Source organism: Ctenopharyngodon idella, chromosome 5 (assembly GCF_019924925.1).
Source record: "Ctenopharyngodon idella isolate HZGC_01 chromosome 5, HZGC01, whole genome shotgun sequence".
NCBI classification, from domain to species: domain Eukaryota; kingdom Metazoa; phylum Chordata; class Actinopteri; order Cypriniformes; family Xenocyprididae; genus Ctenopharyngodon; species Ctenopharyngodon idella.
The window spans coordinates 14,040,793-14,059,278 of NC_067224.1; the positions used below are offsets into that span (position 1 = coordinate 14,040,793).

The following is an 18,486-nucleotide window of genomic DNA, read 5'->3' on the forward strand; positions in this document are numbered from 1 at the left end:
TCCCAAATACATTTGATCATTATGTGTGACCCCCATAATGTCATGTATAATTGACACTGCTTGACTTGAATAATTCATTATTTTAACCCACAGAACCATGAATTTACATAGAATAATACCAACTATTACAACCCTTCAAACATTGCATCAGCAATATAATATTGAAACAGCTCAATAATTATATAAGGTTCTCCAAGATACAATGCAATACAAGTAACGATCAGTTGTTGGACACTTCATACACTCAAGTGTCACAGCATTAGTTACGTAGCGGAGGGGGAGAGGCTAACAGACTCTGATGCTGAATAACAAAATAACCTTATAAAATTCATACAGTACATGAGTATAGTGCATGAGTACATAGTGTATAAGTGCATAGTCTTTAGTGCATCATTTGGGACACAACTATATATGGTCGGTCGCGAAATAATAGGCTACTTATTCAAAATAAGTACCTACTTGAGAGTATGCGATTTCCGAACGCAGCCAAAATGTTAAAACGGCTTGCCATATGGAAGCGTGTTGAGCAGGAGGTCGGAAGGGGTGTGGCCAGCGTCATGCGAGTTTATAAATAGAGATCCGCTAACATCGGCGGCAGCATCACACACTGCTGCTACTATTGTGTTACAGACTGCGATGAACAACAAGAAGTCGCACCTCTGGCGTAAGTAATTTCCCTTCCGTGTATGAAGAGCAGGATTTTATTTTAAAACACCGAAAAGACCTAAATCATTAATCCTTGATGGAGAATTCTCTTGCGAAAACGATCAACATAGTTTACAACAGACACCAGATATAGGCTACAATACAGTATAAACAATATGTAGAATATAGAGGGGACTGTGGCTTGTTCGAACTATTTACTCCAATGAATATTTGGGTTTATTTTTTAATGTCAATTTCTGTATCGGCACACTGGTACACGACCTTGATATTCATGTCCTGAGAACTCGTGATACTCTTGTCCTGAGGAAAAACCTGTACATTTTTAGTAAAATCTTCCTTCATTGTTGAGCTGACTCGTCTGAATCGGAGTTATTATAGTTAACTAAAACCATGAACATTTTCGTTATATGAAATAAAATAAAGGAAACATTTCTAATTTTCTTTTAAAGCTGAAATAAAAAAAAAAATAGACCAAAAAATTAAAAAAGGACAATATTACACAACAAATATAAAATATATAAACTAAAATGTTCAAAATATTAATACAAACTGACAGTATTAGTAGCTCAATGATACTAAAACAACACTGGTCTGAATGTATGTCAGTGTGGGTTTGTGTCCACTGCAGTGCAAAAAGATAAAATGATTGTAATTTGGAATAAAGCTCACTTTGTGTCCTGTAATATTGTTTATGGAACATATGGATTTGATTTATTTTGATTTTTTTTTTTAACAGTGTCATGTAATTCCAGTGCAAGTAATGAAGTTATTGGGAAGTTATTCTCTAGACTGAGAGTTACTGCAGAACAGTTTATTGCCATGATATAATTATTGCTATAAATGTAAAATTATAACTTTTAACAAAATTAATTAACTGTAAATTTCATTATTTTGCTAGTGTTGCATCATTTTTCTATGAACAATGGAGTCGCTAAACACAATTCTTGCAGTTTAGAAGTCCACATTTGATCGTGCACTGTGATTCAACATGCAACAACTAGATGCTGATGCAGACAGGTTCCTGACAGGCTGGATGTACACAACAATAGTGCAGACACATGATTAAATGTGTAGATTTTGCCCTTAAACCTCAGGAATGCTTGTATTTACTCTTACACCCACACCTATTGAAATTGTCAGGATCTGCATTAACACAGGTTCATACAGCAATACAATTGAGCGGATTAAAGGACAGGATTCTATCAGCAGGGAAGCAAGATGTTTTGAAAGGTGAAAATGGTCTCATTCCCACGTCATGAATGGCATAGTAGGTGGTAAGCAGCCTTTTATTTGGATTGCAGGACATCAGGCTGTTCTATACTGGAGGCTGCTGACAGTTTGATAGCTTCTTTCAGGGTTCCCACGCGTCCTGGAAAACCTGGAAATCCTGGAATATTAATGACCAATTTTCCAGTCCTGGAAAACACATGGAAAATGAAAGAAAACATAGTTTGTCCTGGAAAAAATCTTGTTGTCCTGGAAAAATATTATTTTTAAATGTTCTTCATTAAAGAATTGGCCGACAACTGGTTGAAACAATTAACGTTAGTAACAGAAAGCGCTCGTTTCAGGGACGCTGAGTTTTGACACGTGAGCTCACGCTGTTTAATCTCCCTGTGACATATGACGCTGTCTCGTGTTGGCGGGTTTCAGGCGCTAGGAATTAAATGCTCGAATGTTTGCAGCAAATGTTCACTGGTATGCAGGTAATATTTAATTAATATTATTGTAAAGTAATTATTTTGATACGCATGTGCAAGGGGTCTGCACGGCGAATTACAGCATGCGTGACGTGATTTATCTGAGAAAAGGTTATCGATTTGTTAAGTCTATTTTATTTAGAATCGTTGGAACGTCTTGCATCCCCAAGACAAATCAGACCCAAACTTCCCAAACCTGTTTTATGAACGATATAGGAAGTGAAAATGAGATGCTGACGCGATGCACAGCGATAATTGCATGTTCATAGTGCAGCACAGACTTGTGAACATGAGGCGGAGGCCGGTAATATATAATAGTACTTATATAAACGTAATAATGGCACGTTTGCAAACGTGATACTGATTTTCTGCAACAGTTCACTAAACGATGTCAATATAAGTGACTTCCTTTTTAGACAAACTATTGTCTGTTTGCTCTGTTTCACCAACCATAGTAGTTCCAAACAATGCCGGAGCAGAACGGCCACAATGGCCGAATGAATCTGCGTTTTTGATTCATATCTTCGTTTTTGAACGAATCGTTTGAGAAACGATTGATGACCCATTCATGAAGACCGTCTTTTCTTCATTCCTAAATGAATAAGCGTTTTGAATTAATCGTTTGATAGAGTGACTCCAATGATTCACTCATTAAGACTGTTATTTGCTGCCACCTGCTGGTGGTAAGAGTTTAATTTTTAAAGCATCTTACCTTTCCTCTTTCTATTCTAAATTGTATTTATTTTAAAACATTAAACTTGTTGCATTATTTATACAATTGTGATATACTGTTTGTTGATATTTTATTAAAACACTAGATTATTACTAGTGATTACTAGTGATGTGTGCTTTCCAAAAAAGAAAAGACAATGAAGTACAATGACCGGATACAAAATTAGAACAGGATAGGATGCAAAAAGAGATGGTAATAAAAAGAAAGCTATAGAACATGTAAAGGTGCTTTATACCCTTCATTGAATATGTGATCCTTATATTTTATTCCCATCATCATGAAATTTGAAATGTCCTGGAAAATGATCTCTGAAAAAGAGTGGGAACCCTGTTCTGTAATACGTCAAGCTGTAATATGGGTGAGGGAACAAGTCAAGGACAAGGCTTTGATGAACTATGCTGTAACATGAGTATGTTTGCCTGCTGCTAGTGGCGCTGAGTCAATGGCAATGAAGGACTGGCTTAGTCCGTGATCGCAGCAGGGCTGGGCAATGGAGCAGGCATTGTGGGTCACGTGTTGACGCACACAATCTTATGATTTCTGGTGCTTGCTACAGATTTCCATTGTGAACGATTGTTCCTGTTAGGTCTGACTTTGTTACTGCTTTTGCTTCTTGATAGCAGTTTTTTATCCTCTGGTTTTCAATAAGTGTATAGTAACAAGAATCTATTATGATTATTCATATGAAAACCGTTTAAAGGGTTAGTTCACCCAAAAATGAAAATTCTGTCATTAATTACTCACCCTCATGTTGTTCCACACCCCCGTAAGACCTTCGTTCATCTTCGGAACACAAATTAAGTTATTTTTGATAAAATCCTATGGCTCAGTGTGGCCTGCATTGACAGCAAGATAATTAACACTTTCAAATGCTCAGAAATGTACTAAAGATATATTTAAAACAGTTCATGTGACTACAGTGGTTCAACCTTAATGTTATGAAGTGACGAGAATACTTTTGTAAATAACGACTTTATTCCACAATATCTAGTGATGTGCGATTTCAAAACACTGCTTCATGAAGCTTCAAAGCTTTACGAATCTTTTGTTTCGAATCAGTGGTTTGGAACGTTTATCTGCTTTGGGGTGGAGAGCACAAGCTCATTTGCATTTAAAGGTACACACACCAAATCAGCGCATTGTTTCTCCCACCCAAAAATAGGCAGTTAAAACATGGTATAATAAAAAATCCATGGGGTATTTTGAGCTGAAACTAAACAGACACATTCTGGGAACACCATGCTATATTTTTACTATTTATATTAAATACTATAGTAGTATAAATAATATCAATATATCACTGGTATAGGCCTATATACTCCAATGTTGAAATTCTGTCACATTATTTTACAGAAGGTGAGAAGTGATTGTCAGATTCAGCATGGAGAGGTATTTGTTCAACCCACCAGATGGAGGCTATGGCTGGGTTGTGGTCACCTCGGCCTTCTTCATCATGGGCCTCACTGCTGCTGTTCTTAAGAATTTCGGCCTGTTTTTCCTTGAAATCCAAAATCACTACAATGTTCTTACTAGTACTACCTCATGGGTGACCTCAACCACCATTGCTGTGTTTCATTTGGGAGGTGAGGAATGCCTTTTTTCTTATTGTCATCCACTGAAATTGTATGAACTGTCTCAGAACCGCTATTACAAACTGTCTTTAAACTGACATTTCATGATGACACCCTAGTAAGCAGCAGACCTGCATAGTGAGAGGTTTTTTTTTTTTTTTTTTTTTCTTTGTCTGTTTAGCTCCTCTTGCCAGTGCTCTCAGTATGCACCTGTCCCAGCGCACTGTTATCATGGTCGGAGGGCTTCTGGCTGCCTCAGGAATGATTATCGCCTCTTTGGGCCTCAGTCTGCCTTGGATGTATCTGTCTGTGGGTGTATTGCAAGGTAAGTTTAGTTTACTCTGTTTATGCTGTTACTTATTATGCAATGCTGGAATTTCAGCATATAATCCTCTTTTTAACTGGCTGGAATACACTACATGACTTTAAAATCTTAACAGATCGAAAACACCAGGCACTTGCTGACTTTGTAAATGATTACAGAGTAAAACTGGTCATACACTAAATGTCTGAGATTCACATACTATCAGACTTTCAAGTCATTCCAAACACAACAAACCCAACATGCACATAATGAAATGAAAATAGATGAAAACACTGTGTTCTAAAAATTGTTTTTGATATTCAGTTTGATATCGTTCGACAGGATGGATTTGTTGTCTAAAGCTAAAAAACTGAGTCTGTGCCCATCATACACTGCATGATTTTCCATTTCATCTGTCAACTCTGCCCAAAATATACAGGCTGGCTCTGACTTTTGATGACTACTTCTCAAGACTGAAAATCAGAGCAAAACGCTGGGCCAAAGTCTTGTAGTGTGTTCCAACCTTAAAGGCCCGTTCACATCAAGGACGATCACTATAAAGATAACGATAGAGATATAGTTCTAAAAATCGTTCTCAATATTTAAGAATAGCAGAGTTCACACCACAGCTCTAATGATAATGGCATAGAGAAATTATATCGTTGGAATCACTTTCAGAACGATTTTATCCAGCTGATGAATGATAAACATTGACAGCCAATCAGAATCCATCCTGCTGTAACGAGCTCAAGCATTTAAAGTGACAGACAAGAACACGCTAAGAATAAACAAAGATATCGTCCGCTGGTGTAGATGCTAATATAGTTATCTTGATAGTTATTGTTCTTGGTGTGAATGGGCCTTAAGGCAACATGCTATCATACACTCTTAGAAGAAAAGGTTCTATATAGAACCTAAAGGCCCGTTCACACCAAGAACGATAACTATAACGATAGCTATATTTGTGTCCACACCAACGAACAATAACATTCTGTTTATTCTAAGCTCGCGCGCTGCAGTTTTAAAGTGTGTACAACATGTTTTTGCTGTTCTTGTTGCATTTACACAGCTTTAACCAGCAGATGTCCCCAACATGATATGTTTTGAGTGAATAGCTAGTGTAATTGATCTAATCTAACAGTGAATTTAGCTTACGAAGTGGAATAAAAACAATGCCTAGTCTTTTTCACTTCAACTTCAAAGGAAGCAAGACAGAGGCCCGGTCCCAGATGGCACCCTAAACCCTCACGGTCTTTCTCTGAGTCCGCACTTTCGTGACATAATGGTGCTTTGACTGCTGGGTAAAGTCCTCTGCGTAGCTCGCAGACTTGCAGGCTCAGCTGAAGTGCGCATCGAGGCCGCAAACGGGGGCGCTCGCGAGCACCCTTCTGAAACCTAAAATTATGAATGGGACACCTTACGGTCTCGTGGACTTAACACGGCATCCATTGTAAGGCCCTGTCCCAAATGGCATCCTAAACACTTGCGTTCTTCCTACAAGTCCGCACTTTCGTGACGTAACGCCACTTTGACTGTCGGGAAGAAGTCTGCCTTGGAGCTCGCACCAGTGCGCATCGCGGCCGCATATCAGCCGCAAAGGGGGCACTTACGAGCACCCTTCTGAAGCCTAAAATTGACAAATGGGACACCGTACGGTCTCGTGGACTTAGCGTACATGCACACACAGCAGCCATTGTAAGTCCACAAGACCGAAAGTGCATAGAAGTGTGCCATTTGGGATTCAGCCAATGTTGTCGAAACTAGCGCTGGATACCTGAGGTAATTTAATTTTGTGTTACTCTGTTTGCTAGCCTGGCATAATGATCTCATTACTTCTCACCATTTAATCCGAGGGTATGGCCGATTGTTTTCCATATATCCATTTTCTTTGTATCATTGAAAAGGGGGTTTGACTTGTCAAACAGTGGTGGCTTTTTCTTGACCTCGGCGATTAACTTCTCCGCAATGCCGTCTGCCATTTTAAATGTACGAGACCTTAAAATTAGAATGGATTCTGATTGGCTGTCAGGGTTTTATCATTCAACAGCTGGAAAAAAATAGTTCTGAAAGTGATCCCAATGATATCGTTTCTCTATATCGTTATTGTTATAGCTGTGGTGTGGACAGTCTTTTATATTTGGAGCGATTTTTAAAACTATATTGTTATCTTAAAGTTATCGTTCTTGGTGTGAACGGGCCTTTACAGGGCTCTGTCAGGCACTTCATAAAACCTTTTTGGGGTTCCCATCATGGGAGCATTTTATGGATTTAGTATGAATTAAAACTAAATCCATAAAATGCTCCCATGATGGGAACCCCTAAAAGGTTTTATGAATTATGAATTTTGTTTTAACTCATTTTTAATTACATTTTATGAATTAAACTGCTTATAAACATACTTTATCACTAGAAAAAAATTGAAATTACCTATTAAACATGCAATCATTTAAGACATTTCTTCTTACAGTATATAGAATATTTTGGGTTCTTTAAAGCTGAATCAAGAACCCTAGGGTTCTATATAGAACCCCATTGAACCTTTATTCCTCAGAGTGTAGTGTTATATTAATTCTGCAAAATTAAGATGGATACATTATCCAAAACTGTGCATAATATGCACATTTTCTTACATTACCCAAATACCAAACTATAGTTCACTATGCTGTTTCACAATGCAATTCCTTCTGTTTCAGCTTAAAAAATGGTCCAAATCTAAGGATGATGGCAGTAGGTCATGGTCAGACATATAAATTTATACCATTTTACGTGCAGTGTAAGATATTCTGAACTAGAAGGCTAGTATGCTATTTCAAACACAGTGTCACTTAACCTCACCTAGTTTGTTTACAGACTCTAATCTAGAAACAAACTTTGATGTACACAGTATTTACTTAGTGAGTCTTCTACAGTATGGAGGAAATACAGTATGTGAGTGCCAGTTAAAAATAAAATATATAAATAATAAAATTATTAAATAAAAAAATTAAATCAGTAGACAAATAAGACTTTTTGAAACATAATATTTGAATTATTTTCGTTAAATGTAAAACAATAATAAATTGATAAATTGTTTAAATGCAAATAGTTATTCATGTATATAATGTATTATTTTATTACATTTATAACATTTAAACATTACTTAAACAGTCAATTTGTAAAGTGTCATTGTAAAGTTAAGTGTTTATTTACACTACCATTCAAAATTTTGGTCTCAGTAATATATATATATATATATATATATATATATATATATATATATATATATATATATATATATATTTTTTTTTTTTTTTTTTTTTTTTTTTTTTTTTTTTTTTTTTTTTTAATTAATCATTTTATTTAGCAAGAATGAACTTTCTATATCACAGAATTTTTTAAAAATGTATCGCGATTTCCACAAAAATATTAAGCAGCACAACTGTTTTTAACATTGATAATGATATGAAATGTTTCTTAAGCACCAAATCAGCATATTAGAAGGATTTCTAAAGGATCATGTGACACTGAAGACTGGAGTAATGATGCTGAAAATTCTGAAATTTTATATATATATATATATATATATATATAGTAATAAAGGCATACATTACATACATGAATAATAATAATTTGCACTTAAACATGATTTATCAATGTTTTTTTTTTTTTTTTTTTTACATTTAACTACATTAAATGGTAAAATATTTGTCTAGTGAATTATTTACATTTTTTTATTTGTAAATTAATCATTTATTCCTTAATTTCATTTTTAAGTGACACTCCTTATCCTCCATATTTGTCTAGTGATAATTTAACTTTACAATTTTTTTTTTTTTTGTGTTTGATCTAGGTCTTGGAGTCTCATTTTCTTGGATACCAGCTAACAGCATGGTCAGCCATTACTTCAAACGCTGGCGCCCCATTGCCTATTCTATAGCTAGTTCTGGAGAGTGTGTCTTTGCCATGGGGTTCAGCCCATTTTTCCAGTGGCTTATCAACAGCTATTCTTGGCAGGGGTCTCTACTCATCATTGGCGGTCTTCAGCTGAATCTGTGTGTGTGTGGTGCTCTGATGAGGCCCCTTCAATCTGCACAAACCTCTATCCAAGGCAAACCTGTGCTGGACTCAAAAGGTGAAAGCAGGACATCAAAAAAAGGTACTTTCCAGTGGCGTCTCATTCAGAGGCCTGAGCTGCTGCTATATATTGTGTTTGCCATCTTGGCTGCAGCAGGTTTCTTCATCCCACCTTTGTTTCTGGTGCCGTATGCCAATAGTTTGGGCATGGGGCAGTATTGGGCTGCCTCCGTTCTGTCAGTGCTGGCATTGGCAGACCTGTTGGGCAGACTGGCATGCGGATGGCTGGCTAACCTGCGGCTCATGAGAAACCTGCAGCTGCTGACCATGGTGGCCACAGTGCTGGGGGTGGTGCTGCTTCTGCTGCCCATTGCACAGAGCTACTGGACCATCCTGGTCTTCTCCTCGCTCTATGGCTTCCTGTTCGGCTGCGTGGTGGCCATCCATGTGACTAGTATCGTGGATATTGTTGGACTGGACGGGTTTGATAGCGGTTTAGGGCTCTTCATGCTGTTCCGGAGCTCTGGAGGATTTGTGGGTCCACCTGCTGCAGGTCAGTGCTTGTCTTTAACTTCTCAGGAAGTTTCTGTTTAGACGTTTCAACAACATTAGTCTTTAAAGGGATTTTTCTTCCAAAAAATGAAGATTCTGTCATCATTTACTCAACCCCATATCTTTCAAAGCCTGTTTGACATTCTTTCTTCTGTGGAACATAAATGAAAATTAAGATGCCATTCACACAGAACGCATTTTTTAATTCCAATGCGCTACTTTTCTATTGTTTTTGTATGTAAACACACGCTAGGTGGACGTGTATGACCGTTGCATTGGCGTCTTGTGTCTTTTGCAGCATCTTGCACATGACACTATGTTCTAAAAATGTGGCGCTCAAGTTAAAATCAGTTCAACTTTTAAAAAAACGCGTCTCGGGACCTTGCGTTTTTTCCCCATTCCACTGCCCGTGTGTTCTGTGTGAACGAGACCATAGAAAGGCATACAGAAGAATTAAAGAATGTTATGAATAGGCTTTGAATAAAAGCGCATGCTAAATGCACAAATGTAAATGTAAATAATCTAATAATCTGAATTAAATCAAATTGTGGGCAAATTTCATGATGAATGTAGTAAAAATTAGCATCAATGTCAGAGCAAGTATTTATACCTCTAGTATCTGCAGTCTGCATGCATCATATTTGTAAAATATCATATTTAAGTTGGTCTAAAGTGGTCATTTTTAAGATTTATGTGAATAATAATAGTTAAATAGTGGCCCCCTTTCTCGTTTTTATCATTTGACTGTTTAACAGAGACAGACATACTGTGCTTTTTATGCAAATCTTCATTTTGCATTGTATAGATACATTTTTGACATTTCATAAAACGTGAAGGCAAGTCCGTTTGCAAGTTTTGCTGCATAATCTTTTTAAACCAAAAACATTAAAGTTAAATTAGTTAAATAAGTGTAATAATAGTACCTCTCCTGTTTCCTCACTATGGACCTTATTAACAACAGCGCCATCTATGATTTTTAATGGGAATGAAAGTGAGGGAATGGATTGTTCTGCTGATGAAACACTGCAAAAATATCTTTCTAAGAAATTTCAGTAGACAAAAAACTCCAGCCAACATGAGCTGTGGAAAATTCTAAGTGATCTAGGAGCTTTAATACAGCTTTTTACAGCGGATGCCATTGAAAACAAGTGTATCCCTCGCAGCTTCACTTAAGGTCTATTACTTCACCATGACGAGCCAGGCCAAGTAGGTAATGTAAATGCAGGTGTGCATGTGTTGACAGTCATTAATCTCTATTATTTCATAAAGGATCTAATGTTGCAAAAGTGAAAACAAGGATGTTTTGCAGCCTAGTTTTTTAAAACGTCTTTTGCACTGTAGAAAAAGGTTTGAGTATGTTTTCATGATGGTGCTTTTGTAGGCAGAATACAGACACCGCTAACAGCAGGCTTTGTCTATGTCCAATATGCTTTTTGTTCACCTGTCTCATGTTTCTTTTGTGTATCTGTGTCACAGGCTGGCTGGTGGACTGGACTCATGACTTCAGTGCTGCTTTCTACTTTTCTGGCATCTGCCTTGTCTTGTCTGGGGTTTTTGTGGTGCTTGTTGACAGGATGGTGGAGAAGAAAAAACTCAATCTACCAGATACATTTACAGAGACTACAGATCATCCAATACATAAAGCGGACAGTGCAGATGTTTAAAAGCCACTGATGATAATTTACCAGTGTTTTACTTTTGTTATATAAACTTGTATCGATTTAAAGCCATATTATATTAATGTTTTTACCTTTCAAAAAAGCTGCGGGCTTTTTATTATCTCAACCTCTCACCCCATATCTTCCAGGCAGAGAGATATCAGTTTAAGACTGTGGCTTCATTGCCATGTTTAAAGCCAATAATTGTTCACATACAATGACAACAATGTGCCATTCAGAGCCTGTTTCTGCCCTTAGAAATAATTAAAGAAGCACTGAGTGCAGATAAGGCTACTTATTTCATCGTGTACAGAACAAGCATTCAGTGAGATATGATTTTACAGTATCTGAAAGAAATATAAATATTATGATCTCTCTGTTTGTGTGCATACATGGCAAGTAATATGTGAAATTACAAATTATATATGCATTTACGCTACATACAGTGGCTCCAAAAAGTAAAGTGGCATCTGCAAACAAGTAATGACCTTATTTTTTCTGATATTACTTTCAAGATGATTTTTGAATGGCTTATCTTTTGTTTTATTTAAAATACAACAAACTTCTTTCTCTGAAATGTTTTACTTTAAAAGTGTACTTGTATTGTATTTAAAATAAATATTAGTTTCATACTCTTAAAAGTGTTATTTTAGTATAATTTATATAGTAGTATAGTTTTTGTTAATATTTTGAATTAGATTTTATTTTTATATCTCATTTTTGTTTTAATTTTTAAGTTTTAGTCATTTTGTGTGGTTCTGTAATTTTTATTAGTTTTTTTCCACATTTGTTCTACTTAGTTTTTATTCAGTTTCAGTTTTTAGTTTTAGTTTGATAATTTAAATGAATATGGGAAATGTTGCAATTACATTCATAAGTGTCTGAATACTTTTTGGGCCCACTGTATTATTTCAGAAAGCCACAAAGATTTATGCAACAAAATAATACATGGTTTTGAGCAGTTGTTGAATAAGTGGACTGTGTCTTACATTTATTTGTCTTTCATGCCTTGTGTTTCATTGTATAATACCACATTGCTCTGAGTTTGTAGGGAAGTTCCTGTCTACTCTGAATATATGATGTAAATTATGTGTGTACTGTACACACACACACACACACACACACACAAACACAAACAAAACTTTGGAATCACAAAGATGCCTTAGTAATGTTGAAATCTGCTTAAATGGGCAAAGCTGCAAAATAAGTTTTATAAAGAATGTGCCACCTTTAACCTCAAAATAACAACTGCCAGCTAAAAAATAGTGCACTGAACTAATGTTCCTCTAAGGCAGCAGAATCGTGTTCAGGTTTATGAAAACAAGCTGTAGACTTTTTATATCATGACCAGTGTTGGGGTTTACAAGTAACTTGAGTTACGTGATCAGATTACTTTAATTTAACAAGTAAAATAATACATTACTGTTAAATTTACAACAAAATATCTGAGTTACTTTTTCAAATAAGTAACGCAAGTTACTTTGTTTTTCCATTTATTGACAACTCTACATGTGTGAATTTGCATTTCCTTTGGCCTAAGGCTTGTTCTTTTCACTTTCAGTGTGAAAGGACCCTTACATTTGGCAAAAATAGAACTTTTTTTTTTTGTTGTTATTTAAAAAACAAACAAGCAAGCCCAGCCCAGGTGAGAAAAAGTAATGTGCAACATTACTTTCCATAAAAAGTAACTAAGTAACACAATTAATTACTTTTTAGGGAGTAATGCAATATTGTAACGCATTACTCACTGATCACGACATATCAAATAGTATGTCTTTGATGTAAATGTGCCATGACCTGTAGAATTGTGCAATGTAATTTAATGTCATATGCATATTTTAGTCTTTTGGTACTTCCCCAAATGCACATTATCTTACCAAAGATACATAGAGAAAAACACTGGTGGCAGTGTTAATTGGGTTTATTGAGCAAGTAATGTCTTCGTTTACAGAAATGGATTTGTTGTTTTATGTACAGTGTTTGAATTTTGTGGTGATGAAAAGACTTGCTTTTTTTCCTTAATTGCGAGTGACAATCAGGGAACATATGGTATTTATCCCGATGTTCCCTTTGAGTTGTAAAATAATAATAATTTAGGTTAATCCAATCAGATTTATTTCTGTGTAGCAGAGCTGTGTGAGCTGAATGTCATTCATTCAGCCTTTAAGTTTTATTAAATGCAAGAATTATGCTGTTGACAACCACTTATTGTTTTTATATTCAGGGGCATTTGAATATCTCTTTTGACATTTGTCTTTATACAATGCATTTTTAATATTTTTTAAATGTATAGTCTAGTAAGCACCGCCAAATTGTAGCTATACAATGACACAGATGTATAATTTATAGTCAACTAAAGACACACCGATTAGAAAAAGGTTTTGTTTAGAATAATTTTACTAAAAAACGTGGTTATTTTCACTAAGAATTATGTCCAAAATCGTTTATGAGACCAGTGATCACATCACAGCTTGTATTCTCCAGTGTAAGCAATGAATGTATATTGAGAGATCATCTCGCTGTCCCATCACCAGGTGGCAGTTTTACCACAGTAAGAGAAGCATGTGTTGTACACTGCCAACTGTGGATATGTAGTGTTGATCTTGTTACATACAATAAAAATATATATTTTCAATGTTTTTGTACACGTTTCTGACTAATGAGTGTATTTTTGTGTGTTAGTAAAAAAAAATAATAATGAAAATTCTGTCCTCATTTACTCAACCTCACATTGTCAGTATGACGTTGGTTCTTCCTATTGAACACAAAAGGAGATTTTGGACAAGGTATGGAAAATGAAGAATATCTTCATAATATGTATAGTGAAATTAAACTGTGACCAAGGGATATCAAGCTCAAAAAGAAAAAAAACTGGATTAAAATTAAACGGGTTTGGACATGACAACGTGAGTACATGATAATAAGAGAATGTTTATTTTTGGTGAAGTATCCCTTTAATTAATAGCCTACCTATAATACGAAAATGTACACACTGAAGAAAATAATTTATCCATATTGTAAAATGTGGAAGTTGAGTTCTCAAAACATATCTCTACAGCTGACAAACATTAATTAATTTAAAGGGTTAGTTCACCCAAAAATGAACATTCTGTCATTAATTACTCACCCTCGTGCCGTTTTACCTTCGTTGATCTTCGGAACACAAATTAAGATATTTTTGTTTAAATCCGATGGCTCAGTGAGGCCTGCATAGCCAGCAATGACATTTCCTCTGTCAAGATCCATTAATGTACTAAAAACATATTTAAATCAGTTCATGTGAGTACAGTGGTTCAATATTAATATTATAAAGCGACGAGAATATTTTTGGTGCGCCAAAAAAAAAAAAAAAAAAAAAAAAAAACGACTTATTTAGTGATGGCCGATTTCAAAACACTGCTTCAGGAAGATTCGGAGCGTTATGAATCAGCATGTCGAATCATGATTCAGATCGCGTGTCAAACTGCTGAAATCACGTGACTTTGGCGCTCCGAACTGCGGATTCGACACGCTGATTCATTATGCTCCGAAGCTTCCTGAAGCAGTGTTTTGAAAACGGCCATCACTAAATAATTCGTTATTTTGTTTTTTTTGGCGCACCAAAAATATTCTTGTCTCTTTATAATATTAATATTGAACCACTGTACTCACATGAACTGATTTAAATATGTTTTTAGTACATTAATGGATCTTGAGAGAGGAAATGTCATTGCTCCCTATGTAGGCCTCACGGAGCCATCGGATTTAAACAAAAATATCTCAATTTGCGTTCCGAAGATGAACCAATGTCTTACGGGTCTGGAACGGCATGAGCGTGAGTAATAAATGACAGAATTTTCATTTTTGGGTGAACTAACCCTTTAACATGCTTTATTAGGCTAGTAGATGTTAGGAGTAGATTAAAGGGATAGTTCACCCAAATATGAAATATATCACTAGTCCCTTATCATTGAAAGGGACTAGTGAGTGTTCCTTCCTGCAGATCAAGTGACAAAGAAACCCTCTGGGTCATCAGCATGAGAGCGGATATGGCCAGTAAAAGCCTCATGTCGTTCCAAACCTGATATGATTTTAATATTCTCTCATCGTTTTTGCCCATTTGAGTTTTTGTCCACACAAACAAAACTTTCACCCATCAAAAAGTTCAGAAAGACATTGTTAAAGTAATCCATATGAAGCGAGCATTTTAATCCAAGTCTTCTGAAGAAACATAATCACTTTATTTGATGAACAGATTTAATAGGCTTTTATTCACACATGAACAAAAATCAACGCACATACACAGGCAGAACAACAAATATGGTAAATGTAAGCTCAAATACTTTCCTGACGTGTGAGTACCTATGAGTTTGGCTGGTCAAGCAAGCTTGGATAAGCTTCTGTATTTACCATATTTTATGAGATATTTGATGACATATAATTTACACTAGTACTGTGAGTTTCTCATAGGATTAAATTCATCAGAATACTCAGTAATGGAAACACAGTGATATATGAAGACCAGAGCAGTTTCACTGATGCTAAACTCTGAAATTCCACACAGACAACAACACATGAAATGGTCAGTTGAGTAAAGGCCCAGTTTAGAGACACGTACAGCCATTTCCTCCACAGGGAGGTAAGCTTTGGATGCAAGAAGTGATGTAGCTTGTAGTCCCCCTGCACAGTGAAGGCCCAGATGAGAAAGCCCAGAATCTGCCCTGGATGAAGGCCATGCCACCACGCTGAGAACCCAAATGTCATAAACAATGGAGATTTGTTGGACCTTTTGAAGACCATTCTTCGAAGCCACGCTGCCGTGGTTCTGTTCCACTGGCGAGCAAAAACTGAAGGACGACTTGATGCTTCAGTCACCCATGGACTGCCATCAGAAAGCCCATCGCATGATGTTTTTCCACTGTGACCATAACCATGGAGACCTATTCCTGCAGCACTGTTAACACACTCACTGATCTTCCAGTGCGCGTAATAGTTCATCTTAAGTAGCAGCGACAGGATCCAGATCCATAATATATCTTGACAAACGTAAGTGCTGTTTCTAAATGTTAAGAGTGATGTTAAGAGTTTCTTGAGAGGATATTTAATCCACACCAAAACTACAACTTGCAATATCTTTAAAGTAAGATTCCCTAAATATGAAGCAAAAGGTGGAGTTACACTCATTTGCCTAACAGACTCCACATATGTTTTGAAACTGCAAAGTGGTCCTCCAAGAAGAGCAGGAAAGTAAAGTGAGTAGCTTAGAAATGGAATAAGGACATATTGATCCTGACTGCTGTTTTGAAAGGGACTAGTGAGTGTTCCTTCCTGCAGATCAAGTGACAGAGAAGAAACCCTCTGGGTCATCAGCATGAGAGCGGATATGGCCAGTAAAAGCCTGTTAGGAATACAACAAGAGCTCAAATTTGGACAAAACTGGATATTTTCATGCAGTGTATACTTTTAGAGAAATACCTAGAGTCTGGTGTTTCTTGAAGCCAGTATAACTGGTACTGGATGTACAAATGCCAGCAGGTTTGCCAACACATCTGTAGTCCCAGTGTCCACTGATGAATATGCATTGGATGTAGACATTGGATCAGCAGCAGGAGAAGGACAGCACTGAAGAACAGCAATAAGCTGTATGGACCCATTGTTACAATGGCCAGGATGAATCCTCCCAAAGTCAGGTAGATATACCTTACAGTAGGAGATGAATTTCAGCTATTTCATTTCACAAGTGACCTAAACATTCTGAGAAAGGACAATGCATTTATCAAAAAACATGAGTAACAGCATGGATCATGTTGTTATACTGTACCTGTTGATTAGTGAGAGATGTCCTTGTCTGGCTAAACAACAAAACAGAAATGCAAATGGTATGTTCATAAACTGGTAAAACAGCTGTGGGTTTCCATCACAAAATATCCAAACGAGATCCATCACCGGGCCAGATCTGTGGTAACTCCTCAAGTGTTGTGTGTGAGTAAAAGAGATGTGATAAATATGTATGGCTGGCTTATATTTTATTTTATCTTTCTGGATTCCAGGCTTGCATAGATAGACAGACATTCAGTCCGTCACATGGTGTGTACTTATTTCCTAAATGGAATCTGACAGAGTGCCAACCAAGTTATGAGTAAACAATTCTCTCATACAGAACAAGAAAACGCTTTTTACATACAACACAAGATAGATAGATAGATAGATAGATAGATAGATATACTATCATACAGATGGATAGATGGATGGATGGATGGATGGATGGATATGCTATCATACAGATGGATAGACAGACAGATGGATGGATGGATATACTATCATACAGATGGATAGACAGACAGATGGATGGATGGATGGATATACTATCATACAGATGGATAGACAGACGGATGGATGGATGGATGGATGGATATACTATCATACATATGGATAGATAGACGGATGGATGGATATAATATCATACAAATGGATAGATAGACGGATGGATGGATGGATATACTATCATAAAGATGGATAGATAAATGGATGGACGGATGGATATACTAATATACAGATGATAGATAGACAGATGAATAGATGGTTGGTTGGATGGATGGATGGATGGATGGATGGATGTACTATCATACAGATGCATGGATGGATGGATGGATGGATGGATATACTATCATACAGATGGATAGACAGACAGATGGATGGATGGATGATAGATGGATATACTATGATACAGACGGATAGACAGACAGATGGATGGATGGATATACTATCATACATATGGATAGATAGACGGATGGATGGATGGATGGATATAATATCATACAAATGGATAGATAGACGGATGGATGGATGGATATACTATCATAAAGATGGATAGATAAATGGATGGACGGATGGATATACTAATATACAGATGATAGATAGACAGATGAATAGATGGTTGGTTGGATGGATGAATGGATGTACTATCATACAGATGCATGGATGGATGGATGGATATACTATCATACAGATGGATAGACAGACAGATGGATGGATGGATGATAGATGGATATACTATGATACAGACAGACGGATGGATAGATAGACAGACGGATAGAAGGTTGGATGATGGATACATGGATGGACAGATATACTATCATACAGATGGATAGACAGACAGATGAATGGATGGATATATACTATCATACAGATGGATAGACAGACAGATAGATGGATAGATGGTTGGTTGGTTGGTTGGATGAACAGATATACTATCATACAGATGGATAGA

The 18,486-nt window shown here is 36.3% G+C and overlaps 2 protein-coding genes across 2 annotated transcripts; one reads left to right on the plus strand and one right to left on the minus strand.

Moving 5' to 3' along the window:
• Window positions 1-533: 533 nt before the first annotated feature.
• Window positions 534-13,872, plus strand: zgc:114041 (uncharacterized protein LOC574425 homolog). The gene is made up of 5 exons (XM_051895105.1): window positions 534-664; window positions 4,453-4,682; window positions 4,852-4,995; window positions 8,804-9,580; window positions 11,056-13,872. The coding sequence occupies exons 2-5, from the start codon at window positions 4,481-4,483 to the stop codon at window positions 11,241-11,243; spliced, it is 1,311 nt and encodes a 436-aa protein (XP_051751065.1). The 5' UTR covers window positions 534-664; window positions 4,453-4,480; the 3' UTR covers window positions 11,244-13,872.
• Window positions 13,873-15,470: 1,598 nt separating this feature from the next.
• mboat4 (membrane bound O-acyltransferase domain containing 4) lies at window positions 15,471-17,811 on the minus strand. Its single transcript, XM_051894369.1, has 3 exons — window positions 17,038-17,811; window positions 16,692-16,916; window positions 15,471-16,614 (listed from the first exon to the last, which is right to left on the minus strand). Exons 1-3 carry the CDS (start codon window positions 17,286-17,288, stop codon window positions 15,681-15,683), a joined length of 1,410 nt encoding a protein of 469 aa, XP_051750329.1. The 5' UTR covers window positions 17,289-17,811; the 3' UTR covers window positions 15,471-15,680.
• Between the last annotated feature and the right edge of the window lie 675 nt (window positions 17,812-18,486).